Source organism: Camelina sativa, chromosome 13 (genome assembly GCF_030686135.1).
Source record: "Camelina sativa cultivar CO46 ecotype springtype chromosome 13, ASM3068613v1".
Classification (NCBI taxonomy): Eukaryota; Viridiplantae; Streptophyta; class Magnoliopsida; order Brassicales; family Brassicaceae; genus Camelina; species Camelina sativa.
In genome coordinates, this window is record NC_141892.1 from 1,038,173 (window position 1) to 1,060,961 (window position 22,789).

Consider the following 22,789-nt stretch of genomic DNA (forward strand, 5'->3'; position numbering starts at 1 on the left):
GGTTATAGAATGGCATCTCACTTAACCTTTTGATGGTCTCAGACTCTTCGTTGCCGATTCCGGTTCTAATGCCTAACCAACCGGTTTGACTGCATCTGATTCGGTCCAATCATGCATAATTAATTAGATATGGGATAATTAGAAGAAATTGAACTTTATTATAAAATCAATGGATTAAAATATATAATCATTATTCACTATGAATATTATAAAATATCGTGTCCTTAAATTAGAACTATATTATTGTTCGTCAAAAAAAAAAAAATTAGAACTATATTATTAAATTCTAGATGGGCTTCTCATAAGTTGAAGCCCAATATGATTGAGTTGGGCCGTAGAAACAAACTGAAATTGTAATGAGAAAAAATGAAAAATAATAGAATTTAACGTTAGTGAATTTCCTATGTCTATACTAAATAGGAAAAAGGAAAAAAAGAAAAAAACTATAGATGAATCATCGAACGGTTCACATAGAAAAGAGGGAATAACTATAGATGAATCTTAAATTGTGACCGCTGGTCATAATATATTAACACGCTCCACTCTCTTTAGAATCTTCATCTAACGGTTGAAAACTTCAAATAGAAAAAAGGAAATAGTTAAGATTAAATCCTGACCGTCATAATATTTCTATAATCTATAAATATTAACGCTCTACTCTCTGATACTTCTTCACAAACATCGTCATCTTCTCTATTTTTTTCGTCTCGGGTCTTCGTTACTGTGTAAGCGTTATAGCCTAACGGTGGTGTGATATTGTTCAAAACCCTAGATGCGCATCTTCATCTCTTTCGTTCCTAGTCAGTTGTTGTGAATTCTTCTTCTTCTAGGGTTTGGTATCTCTCTCTCAATTGCTTTTTTTATTTTCGTCATTGCTCTGTTATTCTTCTTCTTTCCCGAAGTAACTAGGTTTCTTCTTCTTCTTCTTCGTCTTTGCAGGTGTTTGTTTCGGAAGTGAAATTATGATCCCGATATCATCGCTCCCCCCGCTTCGTCTTGATCCGTCGCTGTCTAGGGTTTTGCTCTATCTCTCTTTTTTCTGTAAAATTTTGTCACTCGTTTCCTCTGTTTCCTTTAATATGTTGATTTATATTTGTAGAGGATGCTATGAATTGATTGATCCTTTTCGTCAAGCTTTGAATTGAGGGTTTATTAATTGGGTAACTTCTGTGTGTGTGTGTGTGTGTGTGTTTTTCAGGAGGAATTGAAGGAATGGGATCTGTAGTTGTCTCTTGCTGCTTGGTGATGCTAATGATGGTAACGTCATAAGATTTTGATAAAGATGCAGAGGACCGAGAGATTACTTGTAAGTTTTTTTGTTTTCTATAACTCTGTCCCAATGTTATATATTACTGTATGGTAGTATTATTGTATACGACTCTAGAAGGCTTAGTTACTGAAATTGTTGGAACAAAGTTACATGTTCACTTCTTCTATTGACATGTTATTTACTTGTCCTTTTTGATATTTCAGGTCATGGATGATGCTTTTATCTATCAGTGATGGCTTTGACTGACTGTTCTCAGGCTTTCTCATGGGTTCATTGCTCTACACACATCTTTTTTATTTGTTTCTGAATTTTTCACTTTCGTTATGTGGTTCAGTAGTGTCTTTTTTGTTATTTCAGGTTTTAGATGATGCTTTTATCTAAATAGTGATGGCTTTGACTGAGCTTCCTCATGGGTTCATTGCTCTAAACACATCTCTTTTATCTGTTTCTGAGTTTTCACTTTGGTTCTGTGGTTTTTTCCCATCTAATTGCAAGTTAATATTTACTTGTCGTTTTTGGATAGAATGCTGATGATGGTAACGTCATAGATTACTCTCTACTATCTGTTCATGAATATTTACTTTGGTTTTGTGGTTTTTTTTTTTTTTTTTCCTTCTTCTATTTACTTGTCCTTTTTGTTATTTCAGGTTTTGGATGATGCTTTTATCAATCAGTTATGGCTTTGACTCATCTTCCTCTGGCGTTCTCATGGGTTCCTTGCTCTTAACGCATCTCTACTATATATACATGTTATTTACTTCTCGTTTTTGTTATTTCAGGTTTTGGATGCTAACGTTGATGAAGATGGAATGTTAATGATGGTAATGCTTTTACCCTGGTTCCTCGTTATTAGTTTCAATGATCCAATTATTGTTAGTGGTATTTGGTTAGGAGTTCCCAAGTCTATTGTCTCCACAGGTTTTTTAGTTGAGGGAATTTATTTATTATCAATCTCCATTTTCTGATCTGTGTTTTTTTGTTTTATTGTTGCAGATTGAATTATTCCATACCTTTTGCTAGCTTAGATGCCAAGGAGATATCTGGTGCTAATCCTGTTGAAGTACAGAGCTTTGGTGTGTGTTTACTTCTCAGATTGAATTTTGTATTTGGTGATTATTACTAAAGTGCTGTCGTGGAGTCTCTGTTCTTTACTTTCCTGTTATGTTTATAGTGTAGGGAAAGTGGATTGGATCTTCAAATCGTAACAACATCAAACTGATTTTGAAGGTATGTATCCTAGGGTCTTTGACTCAGCAAGCTTCTTCCCTTAATGTCAGAACGTATTGCAAAGCTTCTTCATGGACAGATTATCCCATTTGTGGACAGATTATCCCAGTTCCCATGGTCTCCATAACCCTGTCAAATCTCTAGAGAGGTATGGTTTTGCTTGGTGCTTGGTGAATTCTATCTATTTCTTCTTGTTCGTTCTATATATGAAGATACTAACCTTATGTTCGTGTTTTGTTTTATACAGATACCTTTTGTATGGAGATATCTCGACAAAGGAGCTCTTTTTAAGGACGTTAATTGTCTCTTCATCTCTCTTTTGAGTTACCTTTTCGTTGGTTCTTTTTCTTTGTTATGATTTCTTCCTGTTCTGTGATTTCAGGTTTTCAACAGCTGATTCAAAAGGAGTTAATGGGTCTGAGGAATCGGAATTAAAAGGTTAGTTTACTTGTTACTACTAAACCTTGTTTTGCTTAGCTCTCTTTGTTGCAGATAAGGCTTAACAAATTGGTAGAGAGACTTTCACACCTCTTGCTCCATGTTTTGCTTAGCTCTGTTGCAGAAAAGCTTAGGTCTCGATGGTAGATGATTCTGTAAGAGAATAAGAGAGATGATGGCTACGAGTCCCCCTACGAGAGAAGATTTCAATGGCTTTTGTCAAACAGAATTACATCAGGTACTTAATAGATGGAATTTTCACACTAGTTTAAATTTTGCCTGAAAACTCAGTTTCATTGGTTTGGTTTTTTTTTTTTTTCAGCTGTTTCCTTGTGTGTATGATTCAGCTGATCAGTTCCTAATCGTTGACGAGGTACAGAAGTTTTGAATTTTTGATCTGTTTTGTTTTTTGTTCATTCTTAGTAAGGGTGAAAACTGAATGACGTTGGATTTTATTTTGCAGGCTCTTGGTCACGTTTAATTTCGGTCTGATATTGTAAGGCCGTTTACTATCTCTTCTTTCTTTGAGTCAGCTTTTCTTATTTTGGTTCTTATGCTTATTATGATTTCTTCCCGTTTTGTGATTCCAGGTTTTCAACAGCTTAGTCAAAAGAAGTTAATGAGTATGAGGAATCGGAATTAAAAGGATTAAAAGGTTGGTTTACTTGTTACATACTACTAAACCTTGTTTTGCTTAGCTCTCTGTTTCAGATAAGGCTGAAGAAATTGGTAGAGAGACTTTCACACCTTTTGCTCCTTGTTCTGCTTAGCTCTCTTGCAGATATGTTCCTCTTCAAGTATCATGTTCTTAAGTTGGATTTCACACCACGAGAAATAATGGTACATATGGCGTCTTCATCGTTTCAAAATTTCTCCTTTAACTTGTGTAATTTGGGGATAATCTCTGAAGCTTGTGTCCTTTTGTGCTTCAGTGCTTCACAAACCAGGAACTACGCATAAAGCGCCTTAGAGGATGAAGAAGATGGAATAAATCCTGAAGGCACTTTACACTAAGGTACTCTTGTTATTACTCCTCAGTTTGTTCTAAATATGAAGATACTAAAGTTATGGTCATGTTTTTTTACAGATACCTTTTGTATGGAGATACATATCTCGACAAAGGGAGCTCATATGCTCGCCTTTACCTAAGGTAACACATCGAGTTGGAAAACTTAGGTTTCCCAAATAACGTGCACGCTGAGCTACTGGCCGTGTGTTATCTTAAGCGTGTATACACTATTAGGTAGCTGATTTCTTCGCGAGGTTAATTCAAAGGGTTGCTCCAAAGAGGTACCAGCAAGCTGCTGGAGAAGTCTTTGTCACATGGAAATTTTAGAGAACTTTTGCGGTGACCAGGTACATGAAACTCTTTATCATTTTTATGTTGGTTCCTCGTTATCAGTTTCAACAGCTTTATATAATTCCTCGTTGCTCAGAGGTGCCTATTTGTACAGTTCATGTCTGTGCCTAGCTTTCCGAAATTAAAACTTTGGAATGTTTGTTGTTTAATGACTCCCCTCACTTTCTTTTATCAGGTGCGGTTCCTGGCACGGTCTTTTTGTAATCCCTGGAAATCATCTTGAGCAGAAAAGTCATGGTAATCGTTGGCATTATGGCGCTGTAAGGCATTCTTGCAAGATGTTTTTATTTGGTGACAACTCTGTTTTGTGCTTTGTTTTGAACCATAGATTTGTGATGCAGGTAATAATTGTTACACCATTAATTTAATTTGATTCCACTACTTCAGCAGATGGGGGCATTGTACATGGGTAACAAACCTCTTCTTAAAGTGGACAGCAAGGTTAATCTTTTTTTTTTTGCTCTCACAACAACAAAAAAACAACAAAGCATGAATGTTGATAGTGCGTTGACTTGAATTGATATTGTGGAAGCGTCAGGAATTGCTGCTAAGCACGTCAATATCGATTCTCAGGTATGTTTAAATTTTCAATGTTTAAACATCATGTTGTAGACTTGTCGTTTTTTATTTATTTTTATAATTGATCTTATCATGCGATGACTTGTACCGTTTGTATTTGGTTTCCCTCTTACAGAAAAGCGTGAATGAATGAGATTATGATGGAAGGGGACTTATACCGGTTGTTTGCAAGGTATAACGGCAGTAGAGACATATTCAAAATTTCTCTAAACACTCATTAGGCATGGGCATTCGGGTACCCGTTCGGGTTTGGTTCGGGTAATTCGGATTTTCGGGTTTTCGGGTTTAGAGGTATAGGACCGTTCGAGTATTTCTAGACTTCAGGTTCGGTTCGGGTATTTCGGGTTCGGATTCGGATTACCCGAAGTTCACAAAACTCAAAAATTTAGTATCTAATTTAGTCTAAATTATTCAATAAATTTAGTGTTTTTTACCCAAATTTACTAATAAACAGTTTAAATACTTCAAATTATCGAAAATATCTAAAAACCTGAATATTTTGAACACTTATATTATTAAAATTATAAATATTACTAATATATTACTACTATATATTAATAATGTGGATATATTCGGATACCCGTTCGGATTTCGGTTCAGATCTGGTTCGGATTTGGGTTTTTGGATTTAGAGATTTAGAACCCGTTTGGATATCGGTTCAGATCGGGTTCGGATTTGGGTTTTTGGATTTAGAGATTTAGAACCCGTTCGGATATTTTACAATTTCGGATACCGGGTTCGGATTGGGTTTTTTGGATCGAGTTCGGATCGGATATTCGGATCTGGGTATTCTGCCCAAGCCTAACACTCATTGCCTATTTATTTATTCACGAACCTGTTTGTAATATTATTAATATACACATTAGCTATGGTGGACACATGGTATGGTTAGAAGAAGTCAATATGCATATGAAGATTAATAATAATGATGAATCAATACAATAAAAATTAAATGTGTTTTTCTCTTTGACACCTCAATTTTTTTGTTGAAAGAGGAGTTAATACATTAGTTAAAACAGTTAGTCAATCAAATTATAAGGATTAATACAACTCAAGATTTTTGTCCAATAATAATCTTTCTTAATTACACATCATTCCTTCTGATTTCTATTATGGGTCTAGCCCAATTAAAATAGCGACCAAGAAAAACAGTAAAAGAACTCAAATTAACTTGTGTATGACAACTAAGTAAGGTGACGATTAAAGGACACAAGGTTCTTTAAACATCTTGGTTTTGTATTATTTGTAATCTAACATGAGATTGGCAGTTTGTTTTATTCTAAATAACAATCCGCACTATGTGCAGAATAAAATAATTAAAAATTAATTTTATTGTAATTTATATATACAAATCTATAATATTTATCGATAAAATTATTATTTGGGATCTAAAATTTATTTGTATAGTATATATTTTTTAGTTTTATTTGAATATATAAAATTCTTGTATAATAATTAAGATTTAACTTGTGGAAATTATTATAATATGAATTTTATATTTTAAATTTTGGGTGTCATTTAAAAAAAAATTTACAGTGGTATGTAAATAGAAATACTATTAAAAACTGAGGATAAATAAATAAAAAATCATTTCTCGAGATTTGTGAGCGCATCCGTATTTTTTTTGTTTTTTTGAGAAAACTTATACATATAAGTGATATGAACCAAACTAGAGCAATCTCTCAAGCGTGATTGGAGGATAAACCCTCTTTCTAAAGCATACATAAACTATAGTAAATTAGTTAGATATTATCAAACAAAAATTATCATATGTCTATCTTATTGCTTATGCATTTATTATGTGAATTCTTTTCACAGTGATGATTACAGTGTTTGAATTTTGACGTGTGATAATAAAGGTTCCTTGCCTCTCAAGATTTAAATATAAGAACACCAATGACAAATTAAACAATGTTTAAGATCGAAAATCAAATGTTTTAATTTAAAAAAAACAAATCATCTATAACTTTTAAAATAACTTTGATAATTAGCATAATCCTTATAAATATTGTATACAGTTTAACATAAGTATAATACTTAAATAATAGCACAAAACCAAACTAAAGTAAAAATATGTCTATTTACTTTGAGATATGTGGACTTGTTATAAAAAAGAATAGGTAATTTACAAAAGCAAACAAACAAATAATAACGTAAGAACAACACAAACTATATAAACTTAGATGATTAAATTTTTAAACTACAAAAATACACCACAAAATAACACTACATAAGGTATAGTAGAGTTAAGCAAATTATACGAGTAAATGATTGTAATAACAAATACTACGGAGTTACAAACCATTGTTGGTTTTTTCGATTCATTTATATATCTTAGCATTGTGTAAACCATAATTTTCATAATTAATATAATTTCAAAAAATTAAAAATCATACTTTGAATATCCAATATATAGAATAATATCCCGCGGCATCGCGCCGATCTAACCTAGTTAATAATAAAAGACCAAATCAAAAGATTGCATGATCTTTTATTATTCGTTAGAAGAAGTCAATATGCAAAACCTTGGTTGAGCTGTTTCTTTCTTTACAACATAATTAAAGATTGCATGATATTTATTAATCACTAACTGAGATCGACATGCTGTGACATGCAAAAGTGTCCGTTTGACGATTTCAGTTTTCATTTCCCTGCTTTAAAGAAACAATACAATGCAAAATATCAATAGTCACAACCTTGATGCAACACTGATGAGTATTGTTGTGTCACACTACACGTTGAATGTATGCTTGGGAGGGACTTATACATGAAGCCCGGTTCATTGTGGAATAATGAGTGTACTGTTCGTCTGATACATCTCCTACCCAATAATCATCACATGTCTCGACCTATTTGTTTTAGCTGTAAGAAGCGGTGTCTACACAAATTAGTTTTTTTTTATGGACCCTGAATTAGTATTTTGTTCCACATTATGCTATTATGAGATGTCAAAGGTTTAGATTACTGAATGAATAAGAGGGGTTTTAATTTGAAGAAAAAAAAAACTAAAATCATTTCAAAATCATTAGTTTAATAACCATGGCTGCAGGAGGACCTTTGGTGCATCTCATCAACAGCTTATTCTTGTGCTTTGCGTCAGTGGTGATTCTTGATCGGATTTTTTTTTGTTTGAATAGATCTCACAGTCCCGAGCACATTTGATCAGAAAGCAAAGATACTGACTGAGCACTTACAATCCTTTCCCAAACCTGTTTCTATGAGTCCCATATTTTGCTATTCTGGCTATTCCAGTATAACCGGTTCCGTTCTGTACCGAGACTCTTGACACGGCAACACTCGTGAGCGTTTGTAGTTTTATCCCGAACAAAGTACAGTTGTGAGTAAGTAAGTTTAAGCCAGGGTCATGGCGATGATCTTAGTATTTCCGCCGTCACAGTGTAGAAGCTTCTCTCTTTTAAGTATATAGCCACATTGCCGGAGAACTTTCATCTTTATCCGCATTCTCTATTAAAACCTCTGGCATCGACAACTGAGATCCAGGTTCACTGTCTTGAGAATTTCACACAAGATTGGAGACAATCAGATGAGTTGATACTATAACAATGTCGATCGGAAGCTAGAATAATTTTATAATCCCAAAGTTAAACATAAGTAACTATGTATATGCTTGGATCCAGCCTTCTTAAAACTGATCCAGATATCTAAATCATTGCAACATTCAGAGAACCCTCTCTCTCTCTCTCTCTGTTACTAGGAAATAAATCAGACGGTTGATCTGTATTCAAAACTTGTTCCTGGTTGTTCAGTGGAAGGGAAAGCCTCTAAGCCAGTTACCATGGCTGCCGGAGGGCCACGGCGACACCTCTGATGCATCTCATCAACAGTTTCAGGTGGTCCAGAGAAGAGTGCTTCCACTGAACCGTCCCTACGATTCCTGACCCATCCCTTTAACCCGAGCTGCTCAGCGTTCTCAACAGTCCAGTTCCTGTAGCACACTCCCTGAACTCTACCCTTAATCACCATCCTCACCTGCACCAACAATTAGACATCACCATATTATCAGAGAACTAAGAAGCATGTTACAATCCGATGGTTAAATCAAATTTTGGAATATTTAGTAGATATCTAATCCAATCAGCATCATGTTCATATTATGGTGATTCAAAGAAAGATTTCGCTGAACAGTAGTTAAAACAAACAGGGAAAAAGAAGAATAGACTTGATAATGCCAAACTAGCATAAACATACCAACGAACCTCAGTTCTAGTCCTCTACGATAAACTAATCAGAAACAGAAGAACGAGCAGATGCAAAACAATACATGTGGTTATAGAATTGCACCTCACTCAACCTTTTGATGGTCTCAGACTCTCAAGTCGGAAACTTCAAATCGCCAACATATGAGACAAACAAAAGAGTCTAGAAGCTGAACAAGCATCATAGTTTTATTTACAGCATAAAATCTCAGTACCACGATTTTGATAATCAATGAGAACAACAACAACCCATTCTGTAGAGACTCAGAAGGAAAACTCAAGCTATGGAATAAATTCATATAACTGATGATTCACTGAGTCAAGCGAAACAAAAAAAAAACATCATCAAATCAACATTGAAACAAAAACCCATCAAGAGGAAAACCTAATTTCCACAGGAAACAGAATTAGCACTCAATCACCCTAAACACCATTAAAAATCTAAACTTAAGTCACAAATCGTCGAAAAAAAAAATCTAAACTTTAATCACAATTCCCACGAATTTTAAGAAAAAAATACCGTTTTAGAAGAATCGGATTGGTGGGGAGACCCAGATTCAGCCTGAGTGGCCATGGAAGACACAGGAGCAGACGAGCGAAGCCAAAGCAGGGGACGAGGAAGACGATGAGCCGCAGAGAACAGAGGAAGAGTACGAAGAGGATGATTCCGATGGTAAGCGCGAATGAAGAGGCTACGAGGATTATGAGATCTACTAAACAGTGAAGTAGAGATTTGTGAAACCTTGCCGAAACTCAGGAATCTTGTTCCAGTTCCGACAATTGATGCCATTCTCCGTTAATGAAACTTTCTCGTGTTTCTTCTTCAGAGTTTTTTTTTTGTTTTTTGGGTTATGTCCGATCCCGGTTCCATTTAACTAATCCGTTCGATTGTATCTGGTTCGGTCTGATCAAGATTATTTCCCAAAATATCCCTTACTTTCATTAGTGGTAATTTTCAAACTTTGTAGTTTTCCTTGTAGAAAACATTGTGGAGTATTTAGTAAATCTCTCAAATATTCTTTTGGCCCATAAGAATGAGCCCAGTGAAACCAATCTTAAATACTGGCCCATTCAAGCTCAATTTTTTTTTTTTCTTTGTTGCTTCCCTTCGTTTTCTTTAAATGCTGGTCAAGTAGTAGTGTGAAATTGTGAATAGATTCAAATTTCCATTAAAAAGAGAGAAATTTATTGTAATTCCAAAACACGTATTTTCAACATGTAGAACAGTAGAAGTAATGTTGTTATAGAAATTTGAAACTGGGAAGCTTAAATGGACTTATCTTATTGATCATATAAAATCAAGTCAGCCTTATAAGATCAAGTCAGCTTAGTATTTAATAAGCTTAAGTTCAAAGCGGTTGAAAATAAAATTGACAATTAATTCATGCAAATGGAATGGTCAAATTATTTTCCACTTTTTTTTGTGTTGATTAAATAGTCAAAAGTCAAATTAACGTTTCATGGGAGACTTGGACTAAATATAATTAGTGGCTTCCTTGTATATATAGAGATAACTCTTCTTGTCAGCCCCTTCAACCAAAAACGAGGAACGAAAGACTCGAGGGAGTAAAACGAAACGAAACGAAACAATGTGGAAACATGGTTGCACGTGTGGCTGCGCGACTTTAACCAAACTTTGACCAGTCAGAATTTACTTATAATATTCAAATTGTTTTATCACAACTTGTTATATTTTATTTTAAATGAGTTTGACATGGTTATTATACTTATATCAGACTGGGTTTGAAAAGGGGTTTAATTTAACCTAAATTTTCTTTAGAAAGTTATTAATTTCGGCTTCGATCGGGGTTATAGTTCCCATAATTTCTAAACATGAATACTTCAGAGTTAAGACTTAAGAGCTACGTGAAACATCATGCATATATTGATATTAACCTTCTTTTTTTTAAGATAAAAAGCATATATTGATATCAATATATTTATGATGTTTACCAGTAAACATTAATATTACATGCTAAGCCTATAGCTCTATTTCTTAATTTTCTTTTATTAAGTTAGGATCAATTTTACATATAGTTTATAGAAAATAATCAAAGAAAAAAAAGCATTTATATATCATTTAGATTATATGACATTCAAAAAAGAAAAACATTATCAGAGAAAATATGGGAAAGGAATATATATAATTGTCTGCACTCACATGTAGCGAGTTTGTTTTTCTATTTTTCATGGAACACAACACAACTAAATAGAACACAAGAAGAAGACCTTTCTATTTTTGTGATCAATATTGCCAGCCTGTACTTGTGGGGGAGACTCGTGCCGTGCAATCCAATCCGAGACACAAAAATATAAATTGCCATGTGGGCCTGACGTGGACCGATCCCACTAAATTATAACATATCAACATATTATTAATCATCACCCATCATTTTGATGACCATGATTCATGCTTCTTATGCACATACAACTTGATCATCCCTACTAAAAAATCTCACAACTCACAAGTCAATCATAACCCCCACATGTATCATCTTTATCACTGTAGATGTTTTCGCAAGAAACTCTTTGTTATTAGGATATGGCAATAAAAAAAGAAAAACTTTTTCACCAATTAGTAAAAAGTATGTAAACAAAACAATGGTAATTGCAAGTAAAAATAAAAAGTGGTAAACAAATGTTACGTCACATTCAAAGCTGAGTCAGAAACTCGTTGGCATTGTCAAGTTCATGGTTCTTGCCACTTCATTCTACATTTCTTTAATGTTGCTGACGGATCTTCTTTTCCAAAATTTCTAATAATAATTTTATAATCCATTTTATAAGTGCTGGATTAGGTTTTCTCATCAGCAAATGATTTGGATGCAATTTAAAAATACATTTTTATGTTCATATGTTGTTTTCCTTTGGTGGAGCTCACATTGAATTATTGTTTTCATATTGACCTTGTGGATAGAAATATTCGAGTTTTCGTATTTCATACAATTATAAATCTCGAGGGATCATGTATATCAATATATATGTTAGTACATACAATCTTATGTAGTAGTATTAGATAATGGTGGAATATTCCTATATGCATAGCTTTCTGGTTTGATTAATTTGCCCTTAAAATCAATATCACATTGTCTTTTTGCGATTTGTTGCGTATGACAGAGACAAGGGAACATTTTTATATTGGTTATAAGATTTACGAATATTTAATTAAAACAATAGCTAAGTGTCTACATACATACACTATCTATAAGAAACAAACTTTACGAATTTAGTAATAATATAAATTGGAGGCAAGAATACAAATGTTTTTGCTGATGTATGAAGCGGCATGAACCTTCTTATCTTAAAAATCATTATTGGTATTTTTAAAAATAATAACAACAAAAAATATATATCGGAATCACACACGTAAACGTGATCATATTACGTCGGTCCGTCCAAATAACTACCCACTCTTAAGTCTTAATTAAATAAGTATGTGGCTGTTTATCATAGTTTGATAGAAAATGAAACCAGGTCCTTTTGTTCTTTTAGTTAAAAAAAACTTTCAACTTAACCGTAAACCGACCTGTAAGTTTAAATATAGTATTTACTTCTTCAAATTTGACAGTTGGAAAATTATCGTATTTAATACTTTGTGTTTGATCATGACTACCTCTAATTAACTAAAGGATACTAGTATATTAGTATTAGAAATAGGGAATTAATTAATGAGTAGAAAAAGGGTTAGGATTATCTTAGTCTGCCCCCACTAACTTTGTATCATGAGTGTGAAAGGAACCAACAATTTTATCTACGAAGGCAACAATAACCTTTTCGGTTTCTACTTCATTAATTATAATCATTAATCTGATTAGATATTTTCTTGGCCATACAAACGCTTGAACTTTCAAGATCATTCGCGAAGGAGAATTGTTTAGCAGTTAACAATAACAAAAATATTATATAAACCAATGAGCTATCAATAAATTGAATAATTTGTTGATTTTTACTGTATATCACCGCTCGATCGTTAGGTTCGAGAATATTACAAATTCTATGACGATGTTCTATGACAAATACATACAACTTACAAAATTATGTTGGATGGTTCAATTTATAGCAAACTAACACAAGAAAAATGTTTGCACTTACGATCCAGACATTCATATTTTCCGGCTATTGTAGATTTATAATTTATTATGCTTTGATAAAAAAACACTCGTTTCTTTATGGATCAGTGACGATTCTACAACAAGTGTTGTATACTATGAACATAAGTTATTGTTTGTGTTATTTTTTATCATTATCGTCATCAGAGTCACACCTACCTAGGAACACGTACAGATTTGCTCTCCAGTAAAGTTACACTATTGGTTAAAACAACTAAATAATACTATAGATTGTTATGAAAACACTCATTTGATCTTTAGTAAACAAACAAACAAAAAGAAAACAGTCATTTGAATATAAAATAGTTAGCTATTAAATCACTATCCCCGTATATAAATGTTATCTGTTGGAGAATGCAAATAGTTATTTTGTCCCTTGGCAATTCTAAACCACTCACAAATTTTGATGATCATGTTCGATGACGACAGTTTTAACTTTAGCACAACTTTTCTTTCTGATACAATAAAGCTAACTTAATACGTCCAACCATTTGATCAATAAATCATTAAAATTCAAATTCATAACTTCGTTCGTACCTAACATCCATAAATAAAGTCTCCATCGACTCTTCTTTTTGGCCTTATTAAACCAATGAGTCAAAATATTGTTTCCAATTAATACAATCAATATACATATATCTACACACATATTAGTCGTCTTATAGTATAACATTCTATGCAAGTTGCATGTGTGTTAATGATGTGTTAACCATTATAGTGTTACCCTTTATGGTAAACGAAAAGCTATAATGACCCTCAGAAGTAGAAACTTTTGGAAACAACAAAAGATGATTTTACATGCAAAAAAGATAAATTAAGACGAATTCTCAATGTTCGGCTTCTTCTTCTATATTACTATAGTTATTAATAAATGAAAGACTAACCAAATATTTTGTTTTAAAGAATGACAAAAACTCAATTGCTGTCCTAGGACTTTCTCTTGCCATGGATGGACCAGAAACGTTCTTGCTATATACGTCATTGGAGATGTGAATTTTGTTAAACTCACATCGGGAAAAATATCTAGGCACACTAGTCGAGAAGATTAAAGAGGCGGCACAACAAATATTTGGTTCATACATACATAATATATGATCTAGAGTCGATTGATTAATAAATGTTGGGAAGAAGTCTCGAGAGAGATCTGAAGGCTAGCATGAACTGGATTGTCATTTTTATGCATAATATTAAATGTTGCGTTATAACTTAGACCCCCCATCAGACCCAAAGACTAGTATATGAATTGGATTGTTCTTCTCCGTGTTGTGTTAGTCGGCTTGTTTTACGTACGTACTGATATTGGATAAGTACTACTTTTGAGAGTTTCCCTTTCACTGTTACACATCTGAACTCTTGGAACGAAACACATATGAGAGTTTATAGTATATATTTCATTATGATCACTTGAAAATTACATAGCACAAAAGTTAATAAAACAGAGAAGATATTATCAATCTTAGGATATAAAATTATGGGGACCTATATATATATAGAAAAAACCAACTAACCAACCAACCAATCCACGCCTCTCAAAAAACCGGTTCTAACCGGCCAATCCAGCCGGTTTAGATTACCGGACTCGGAAGTTTCCGTATTTTTTCGTAGTTTACAATTTTGTCATATCTACCATTCTCTCCCTATATCTTTTAATTATTTACATTATCCTCCCCACTGTCTTTTATGACTCACATAACAGAACATCCATTTGGATTCTCATCACTAAACAACTCAGGCGCACGCATGTGACCATAAGGATCTGCGTAACCTTGGTGGTTCATATAAGGTGGCGGTGGTGCTTCTTGTCCATACCCTTGACCGTAACCTTGGTTTGCATATGATTCGTGTACGTATCCTTGGTTCGTATACGGTTCTTGTACATACGATTGAGACGATTGGCCTTGCATCATGTAATGCTGTTGTTGTTGACCGTATACTTGTCCTCCTGGTGGGTAGTAATACATAGGCTGGGGATGATAACCGTAGCCGTTATACTCCGATTTCTTCACATCCACCATAGCACCACCGTCTCCTCCGACTGCAACTTCTTTCTTCTTTTCACCGCCACCGTCGACTTTCTTTTCTCCGACATCCTTAATAATCTCTTTCTTTTCACCAGCACCTTTATCCTTCTTCTCACCGCTGGCTGGAGCCGCCGCGGATGGTGCTCCGTCGTCCTTTTTCGCCGGAACAACTTCGACGGTGCGTTTAAGCTTCTCGTTAAGATAAGGAGTGAGCTGTTTCACGTCAATGATCCCCTTAACTATAACCAAATCCTTGGCGCTATCAATGGAGACTGAATTAACCCCTGTTAATAAAAAAAGTTCAAACATTAGTTCATTAAATCAAAAATGTAAAGTAAATTAATAGAAAAATTAAGCTAAGAGATTAGGCTAACCACTTCATAGCGAACCATATGATATTTTTTCAGTAAAATAATAAAGAAGCGACCAAATAGGTAGGTAGATGAGTACAACATAATTTTTTAATTTTTTTTTTGTTTGCTTTCGTTATCTTCTTCAGTCACCAACCGGATCAATTTGTTTATTAATAATACTCCTATTTAACTAGTGAAAGAACGTTTCTCAAATTGGGGATTAGAAGGATCATTTAAAAAAAAAAAAAAAGTACCTTTAATTTTGTTGACAATTCTTTTGATTTTGTGTTCGCAACCTTCACAATGTAACTTGGTCTTCAAAACGACAGTACTCTGTAAACAACACACATCAGAGGAAATTTACATTAGAAAACAATTAAATATAACTAAATAAATTAAGAGGAATCAGTTTTTATTTTTTATTTATAAAAAGGAAAAAAGTCATCAAAATATATATTTGGATACGAACGAGTGTAAATACCGTAAAGTTTGGAAGTGGACACACACACGTTACAGACCACATAACAAAAAAGGCACTTATATGACGTATGAAACTTAGAAAATACAATTTTTTTTATCATATAGTTTTCGCTATCAGACTTTTTAAAAAATTGTCATTTAATAATAAGTTTTTTTATATAATTAAGAAAGAGATAATAGTAGAAGTTTGTACCTCTTTTGGTGGTGGCGGAGGAGAAGCTTTCTTGTTTCCTTCCTCTTTCTTCTTCTCTTCCTTTTTCTCATCCGCGGTAGGTTTCTTCTCTGCCGGTTTCTCTTCCGCCGGAGTCTTCTTCTCACCGCCTGAAGAAGGAGGAAGAGGAGGAGTCTCTTCTTTAGGCGGCGCTACAGTAGAGACGAGTTCGACTGGCCTCTTGATTTTGTCGGCAACTTTATCACGAACAGCAACTGGATCTACGTTTCCGACCACCGTCAATTTGTTACCCTTATAATCAATCTCCACATCTTTCACTCCTATAAAAAAAAAAAAAAAAAAAAAAGAGAGAGAATTCGCGGTTAGGGTTTTATAAACCTTTGATATAGGGAATTTGATTAATTATATAATTTAATTAATTATACCTTTGATATGTTTTAAAATTCGTTTGATTTTCTTGCCGCAACCTTCGCAATGCATATCAAGCTTCATAACGACGGTGGTGGTCATCCCACCACCATCGGCGGCGGCGGTAGGTTTCTTCTCTGCTTGAGGAGGAGGTTTCGTCGCCGTTTCTTCCTTTTTCTGCAAAAAAATCGTAAAGAGAAATTGAATTCAATCACGTCGTTAAATAGAGAGAGAGAGAGATTAATCGAGATCGAAGAAGAAGAAGAAGATGAAGTGACTAACCTCACCCATGGAAGTAGTAGAAGACTAGTAAAGAGAGAATCAGATAAGTTTCCTTTCTTTTTTTTTATGGAGGAATTTGAAGTACGAACTCTGGGAAAAAGCACCGATAGAGAGAGAGAGAATATGTATAATTTGGTTTCTGGTTTGGAGAATAAGGAATAAGGGGAAGATGTTGAATTATTTATAGAACACCTTTTTTTTTTTTTTTTTTGGTTTTTTTAATGTGTGTGTGTGTAATGTGTATGGTGATGATATATAAAATTGCAATGTACTACTATATCACATAGTGTATACATACGGGAAAAAAAACACGAGGTCAGGATTAGTACGCTGGTTTTTTTTTTTTAATGAGAAAAATGCCGTCGAATTGGACCTCATCATTAAAAGGGCCCATTTACGACGAGGATAAAACGACGGCGTTTTATTTACTTTTTTCTTTTGCACCCAATTAAATGACTGCTTTGAATTTTTGAAACCTTTTTTTCTTTCTTTCTTTCTTAAACCTGAACTGATGATGATGATAACATTGACGAAACTATTCTCGGCACATTGGATTTGACTTTTGAGTACTGCGAGTCAAATTTATTTTGCCTTTACTTGTACCATGCCTAATGACAATGTTGAACCGAAGTTATCTGCAACTACTTCCAAGTTTTTTTCCTTTTCATTCTTAAACGTAGATTTGTTACCTGAAACGTAGATTTGTTTGATAATTGTAAAGACAAAGAGTTCTACTGGGACTATACAACATGAAGCCCAATCGAAAGGAAGTATGGATCAGCTCAAAACGACAAAGCCCATCTATGCGACTATGCTTCCTCAGTCACACACAGTAGTCAAACAGAGTAACGGCTATGACTCTTCTTCCTTCTCATCATACGAGCATAATAACGACATCTCCTTCACAGCTCACAAATAGTGAAAATAGATATTGACGCTCTCTATACATGTGAAATCACATGCTGATGTAAATTAGCTTGTCCGAGGGGATAAGATCAATCTCTTCTCTATGAATAAAGAAATGATGTAAAGTAATCAGATCATTGCAATAAAATATAAAGTTCATCTTCTTCCTAAAGATTTTCAAATATTTTTCCCTCAATCTTTTATGGTAGCAGAGTCATGGATGGCTCGTGTAATCCTTTTTCTGCTCCCACGCACAATCTCACAGTTTGTCTACGTTTTGCTTAAGGAGGTAGATAACATTGTGTGCGCTTTGGACAAATATTTCCTAGGAGATGTAGCCACCGTTGCAAGTTGCAACAATCTGAGAGACAAAGGCCAAACTGTTGATTTGGGACTGGAGAGTTAACCACTGAAATGCGTGTTCAAGAGGGCGGCTCAGGTAAACGCAAGTAGGCTGGTTTGGCTGGAAAAACATGATAGGACAATGGTTGAGTCCGTGTCAAGGTTTTGTCTTCAGGTGAGCAATTTCAAGTCAAACTTAATGACTTAGAGTAGTATATATTTAAGGCTTCTTAAACAATTTGTTCAATTGTCCTTTCCTAAAAGCAATTGAGTTGAGATTGGTTATATTTCTTTATAGTTTTGTCTCAGAAGGTTTCATTAATAAGACTTCTATTGATGGATGTCGAATACTTTTTACTCGTGTAGTAGTGATTAGAAAATATACTTTTTGACTACATGATCATTAATTAGTTGTACAAATGGTTTGGAAACGCATAATTTGAAGAGATGGCGAAAGAGATTAAGAAATGAGAAGTGATCGTGCAAGTTTGCGAAGAAAAACTAAAACTCAAATAAACAAAAATGGTCCTAAAAAAAATATAATAAACTCAAATAACCTTTCAGTGGCTGGAACAATCCACACAACTAGCCATTTCAGCAACAACAAAGAAGGGAGTAGTGCTCTACTTAAACTCAAAATATGCAACAGAATTGAAAATTTTGGTTATTTTTTTGTTCTCTCTAAATTTTCATACGTGGGGTGTGTTAAAATTGAGAAATTTTCTTAAGTATGGTGTGTGAGAAATTCTCCTGTCACGCTAAAGATTTTTTAAGCAGGAAAAAGAGCTGCCAGTACCAACAGGTTGTTCCAATAATACTAAGCTATAGCTGCCTGAGAAACCAATACAACCCCATGATCAATAATAATACTTAACGAAGACAAGGCAAGAAACCTTCACTGTGTGTAAAACATAAAAGAAAGCAAACTCGAAAATGTAGATTAAGCAGACATAAGTGCCCACATTGTGTGTCAATAAAACATTAAAGCAAGGAAACTCCATATGTAGATAAAGCGGGTCCATATATAGAGAGATATTGGTCAATAAAACTATTAAAGAAGACAAACCGGAGAGATAAGAGAGTCGGAAACCGGATATATATGGCTACAACAACAGAGGGATGCTACAACAGAGTTACTGGAGAGGGGCAAGCCACATGTAGTGGATGGACTCGGGGGCGGAATCGGTGAGGTCATGGAGGGTAAGGGAGGCAAGGGCGTAGAAGCCGAAGCCGGTGTCAAAGTCTCCAAAGTAGACAGAGTTTGGCTGTAGACCAGGGTAGTCCGTAGCGGAGACACAAAAAGCCTCATTCTTGCCCAGGAAAATGCAGAGGTTGCCAATGTCGCGAGTAAAAGATCCAGTCTTGAGCTCTTCTTGGTCTCGCCTAAAGACGATAAAACTCTTGGTATTCCTGGTGGTTTTGTCGCGGAGTTTCTCACGGTCGAAGCTTTCCCTGACCCTTTTAAAGGCAAAGATATAGAAAGATGTGTGAGGGCGTGGTATATATATAAAGATAGGCAAAAACGCAGGAAAACTGCACTTGTATAATTATCAATGGTACTAAGGTGACAAGGAGAATTGGAGCAAACGGAAAGAAAGAATGAATAGAGCGAGTTTACCAGAAAACAATTAAAGATTCGCCGGAAGGTGTCTCCACCAAGTATGGCGTGGCGTAACAAGACAGATCCATGAGCTCTGTAGACAGATTGAGAAGCTCTGAACTCTGATGTGTAAGCAATCTCGGGTAGGGGCTTACCGGAGGAAATTTGGGGCTACTGGTGATCAGACCAGTTTCAGCTGGGCTAGACTCGGTGCTAATATAGAATTGCTTGTCTGTGACAGAATACATGACCTTTGAGATGGGCATGGCCTGGGGGATCTTGATGTATGTCCACTCGGATTCACCAGGACGACATAGACCTAGCATCGGGGAAAAGAAACTGACCGCTACCACACAATCACCTCCTTCATCGTCTGGGGATGCTGAGAGAGAGAGGCTGGAAACTTTAGCTCTGGAAATGTCGACACCCAGAGGAGGCAGGGACACAACCTTGGGTGAAGAAGAAGAAGGGTTGAAGATATTGGTGAGTCGTACACTGGAATCGTGTATGTTCTTCAGGCCCACCCATCCCCTCGACGATCCTATGGTCACCGACTCTTGGACCTCCTTCGACACCCTCTGCTCTGGGATCTTCACCGTTTCTTGCTTCCTCGGATCGAACAAGTCAATGCTCACGAGCCTCTCGTTGGGGGATATCACCGCGTTGTTATTGCGGAGCAGCAGATACGGCGTCGCCGAAGTGGAGAATAACCGCTGCTCGTGAACCTGCCTCCTCAAACAGAGGCCACGAATTCGAGCTGATGACGAGAGCTTGAAGACTCTTCCCAACATCTGATACATTCTTGATTCTCTTAGAAAATTATTGAAACCTTTTAGATATTAAGCACACACGGTTTAACAAAACCCTAAACACCAAACCTCCCTTCATATATATATACTCCTCCGATTTTCCTTTTCTCAAATTTCCATTTTTATTTCCTTCCCTATTTTTTATTAAATATGGCTGTTTCCTCTGTCTCCTTTTCACTCTCTTCGTATTCAATTTTCCACTAGATAATTTGTCTCTTACTTCCCAATTTTTTTTAACTAACAAACTTTTTAAAACAGACCTACCTTCCTCTGTTAAAACTTTTTAATTTTTTTTTTTTTTTGCATATCTTTTTATATTTCTATTTCTATTTCTATTTCTTCGATACAAACGTCTCTGTTCTCTCTCTTCAAGCCTTCCCAATCCAAATGTAGACCTCTAATTTTTTTTCCCCCCCCTCTCCACGCCATTACCATATTTACACCACTTTATTGACTGGCCGCGCCATATCGTATCTTTTTTTGTCACATAATAGTACGAACAACACCAGTTGCAATAATTTTTTTTTATATAAAAGAGTTTAGGTATTATAAATTTATAATGAGTTTGACAGCTTTACTCCATTATATTTTACCAGACACTTTTACAACAAATATATATTATGTGTATACACATTACTTCGAGCTGGTTCAACACTACGACACGTGAATCGAATTATATGAAACTATGAAAGCATTAAAGACGATTAAACGTTTCAACTATATGCTAATCGAAATGTCCTCATACGAATCACTTGATCACAAAACTCACTCAATAGTCAATAGTCATAGATCGGAAAATCTAAAACGTTATGAAAACATTTTTGGTGTTTTGAGATTTAAACCTTTTTATATTCGTATTAATATGGTTCAAAATTTACTAATCAAATCCTTTTTAAAGATTTCTATCAGTGATCAATCAATAAACATTCTAAAGTTTTTACTATTGAAATTAACTATCAAATCATTTCACCATTCATTTTTAATCGTTTTTTTTTTCAATATGAACTTCAACTTCTCTTATTGTTTTTCTTGCACAGTTGCACCCTAACGTATGGAATCTTTCCCTAGCTAGTAACAACAATAATATTAAACATGTTTAGGAGAAGAAATAATATTGCATAACAGCATGTTTCATACGAGACATCTCTCATATAGAATTACTCAAGTAATTTTTAAAAAATATATATCGTTAAACTTCAAACTGCAATGATTCACATGTTGAATCTTTATGGCTTATGGACATGTGAGACGTGTCAGGGTGTACTCTCGACTAGACAAGAGCAATATAAAAATATAATTGCGAAAATGTTAATTGTCCAACTCAACCGCAAACCAAGCACAAAAGCCAATAAAAGAAAAAGTGTATAGGCCACGAATCTAGTATAGCAATCAACATCGCATACTTTTTGGTATGTGTTCTTTTAATTTATTTTATCAACATATGTGTTGTAAAACGTAAAAACAAACATACGACATTATCTCAATTGATTCATTTACTTATGGGATTGTATTATCTCTATAGAGTCTGTATATAGTTTAAGTTTGTCAATAAAGTCTTTGTAAACTGGAATTTGTATAAACCAATAGTAAATAGACTTGGTTTAGTTATTTATGATATTTTCCAAAACCCTCAATTCATTTACTATCTTCTGAATTTGAATTCAAAATAGTATTCTATTTTTTTTTTAAAGATAAAGAATGAGATTGTGACATTTTCCAAACCACTCAGTTTCATTTAAAGTCTATTATTTTACCCGCCCAGTTTCTTTTTCTGTTCACCAGCCCAGGTTAATTTCCGGTCACCAACGCTAACTCATGACGAACATAAGTACATAACACTGTGTCCATCCCCATGCATCATCTCTTATAAATTTAATTTTCTTTTATACGCACATATGATATGGAGAAAAATAACATCGTCACTTGTTGTTTTGCCCGTTTGGAAAAGTTGTTGGTGGCTTTTTGATCCATAAATGACATCCTTGTTGTTAATACTAGTATTTAATTTTACCATTGTTATTCGTTAAAGTTAGCCAAACTTTTCATTATAACGCTAATTTGGACAATTCTGTTTTTTTTTGTTTGTTGATCAACATATTCATATTACTATTAGTATAGTTTTCCTTTTATAGTGATGTATTTGGCTTTCTATATATTTGATTTGGGCGTTACATATTTCGTGTCTTAGGTATGATGTAGTCTTCTCGTGAGAGGGA

The 22,789-nt window shown here is 34.5% G+C and overlaps 3 protein-coding genes and 1 long non-coding RNA gene across 21 annotated transcripts; 1 reads left to right on the forward strand and 3 right to left on the reverse strand.

The window, feature by feature from the left end:
* Window positions 1-671: 671 nt before the first annotated feature.
* Window positions 672-8,561, forward strand: LOC104734359 (uncharacterized). Of its 18 annotated transcripts, none has more exons than XR_015577804.1 (25): window positions 675-836; window positions 940-1,016; window positions 1,199-1,306; window positions 1,474-1,538; window positions 1,628-1,683; window positions 1,918-1,943; window positions 2,050-2,091; window positions 2,264-2,343; window positions 2,442-2,497; window positions 2,597-2,645; window positions 2,745-2,799; window positions 2,880-2,935; window positions 3,049-3,173; window positions 3,258-3,308; window positions 3,399-3,431; window positions 3,526-3,590; window positions 3,706-3,775; window positions 3,868-3,950; window positions 4,023-4,085; window positions 4,179-4,291; window positions 4,471-4,555; window positions 4,637-4,736; window positions 4,828-4,868; window positions 4,990-5,046; window positions 8,012-8,561. It is a non-coding gene; the product is annotated as an uncharacterized LOC104734359 (long non-coding RNA). The 18 variants fall into 18 exon arrangements; XR_015577802.1 differs by having other exon boundaries at window positions 4,834-4,868; XR_015577805.1 differs by having other exon boundaries at window positions 7,924-8,147.
* On the reverse strand, window positions 8,439-10,024 carry LOC104734357 (uncharacterized). The gene is made up of 2 exons (XM_010453910.3): window positions 9,612-10,024; window positions 8,439-8,864 (listed from the first exon to the last, which is right to left on the reverse strand). Exons 1-2 carry the CDS (start codon window positions 9,879-9,881, stop codon window positions 8,598-8,600), a joined length of 537 nt encoding a protein of 178 aa, XP_010452212.1. The 5' UTR covers window positions 9,882-10,024; the 3' UTR covers window positions 8,439-8,597.
* Window positions 10,025-14,570: 4,546 nt separating this feature from the next.
* On the reverse strand, window positions 14,571-17,240 carry LOC104734361 (heavy metal-associated isoprenylated plant protein 6). Its single transcript, XM_087482616.1, has 5 exons — window positions 16,917-17,240; window positions 16,652-16,811; window positions 16,248-16,546; window positions 15,829-15,907; window positions 14,571-15,505 (listed from the first exon to the last, which is right to left on the reverse strand). The coding sequence occupies exons 1-5, from the start codon at window positions 16,923-16,925 to the stop codon at window positions 14,886-14,888; spliced, it is 1,167 nt and encodes a 388-aa protein (XP_087338742.1). The 5' UTR covers window positions 16,926-17,240; the 3' UTR covers window positions 14,571-14,885.
* Window positions 17,241-19,081: 1,841 nt separating this feature from the next.
* Window positions 19,082-20,791, reverse strand: LOC104734362 (uncharacterized). Its single transcript, XM_010453917.3, has 2 exons — window positions 19,783-20,791; window positions 19,082-19,622 (listed from the first exon to the last, which is right to left on the reverse strand). The coding sequence occupies exons 1-2, from the start codon at window positions 20,562-20,564 to the stop codon at window positions 19,298-19,300; spliced, it is 1,107 nt and encodes a 368-aa protein (XP_010452219.1). The 5' UTR covers window positions 20,565-20,791; the 3' UTR covers window positions 19,082-19,297.
* Between the last annotated feature and the right edge of the window lie 1,998 nt (window positions 20,792-22,789).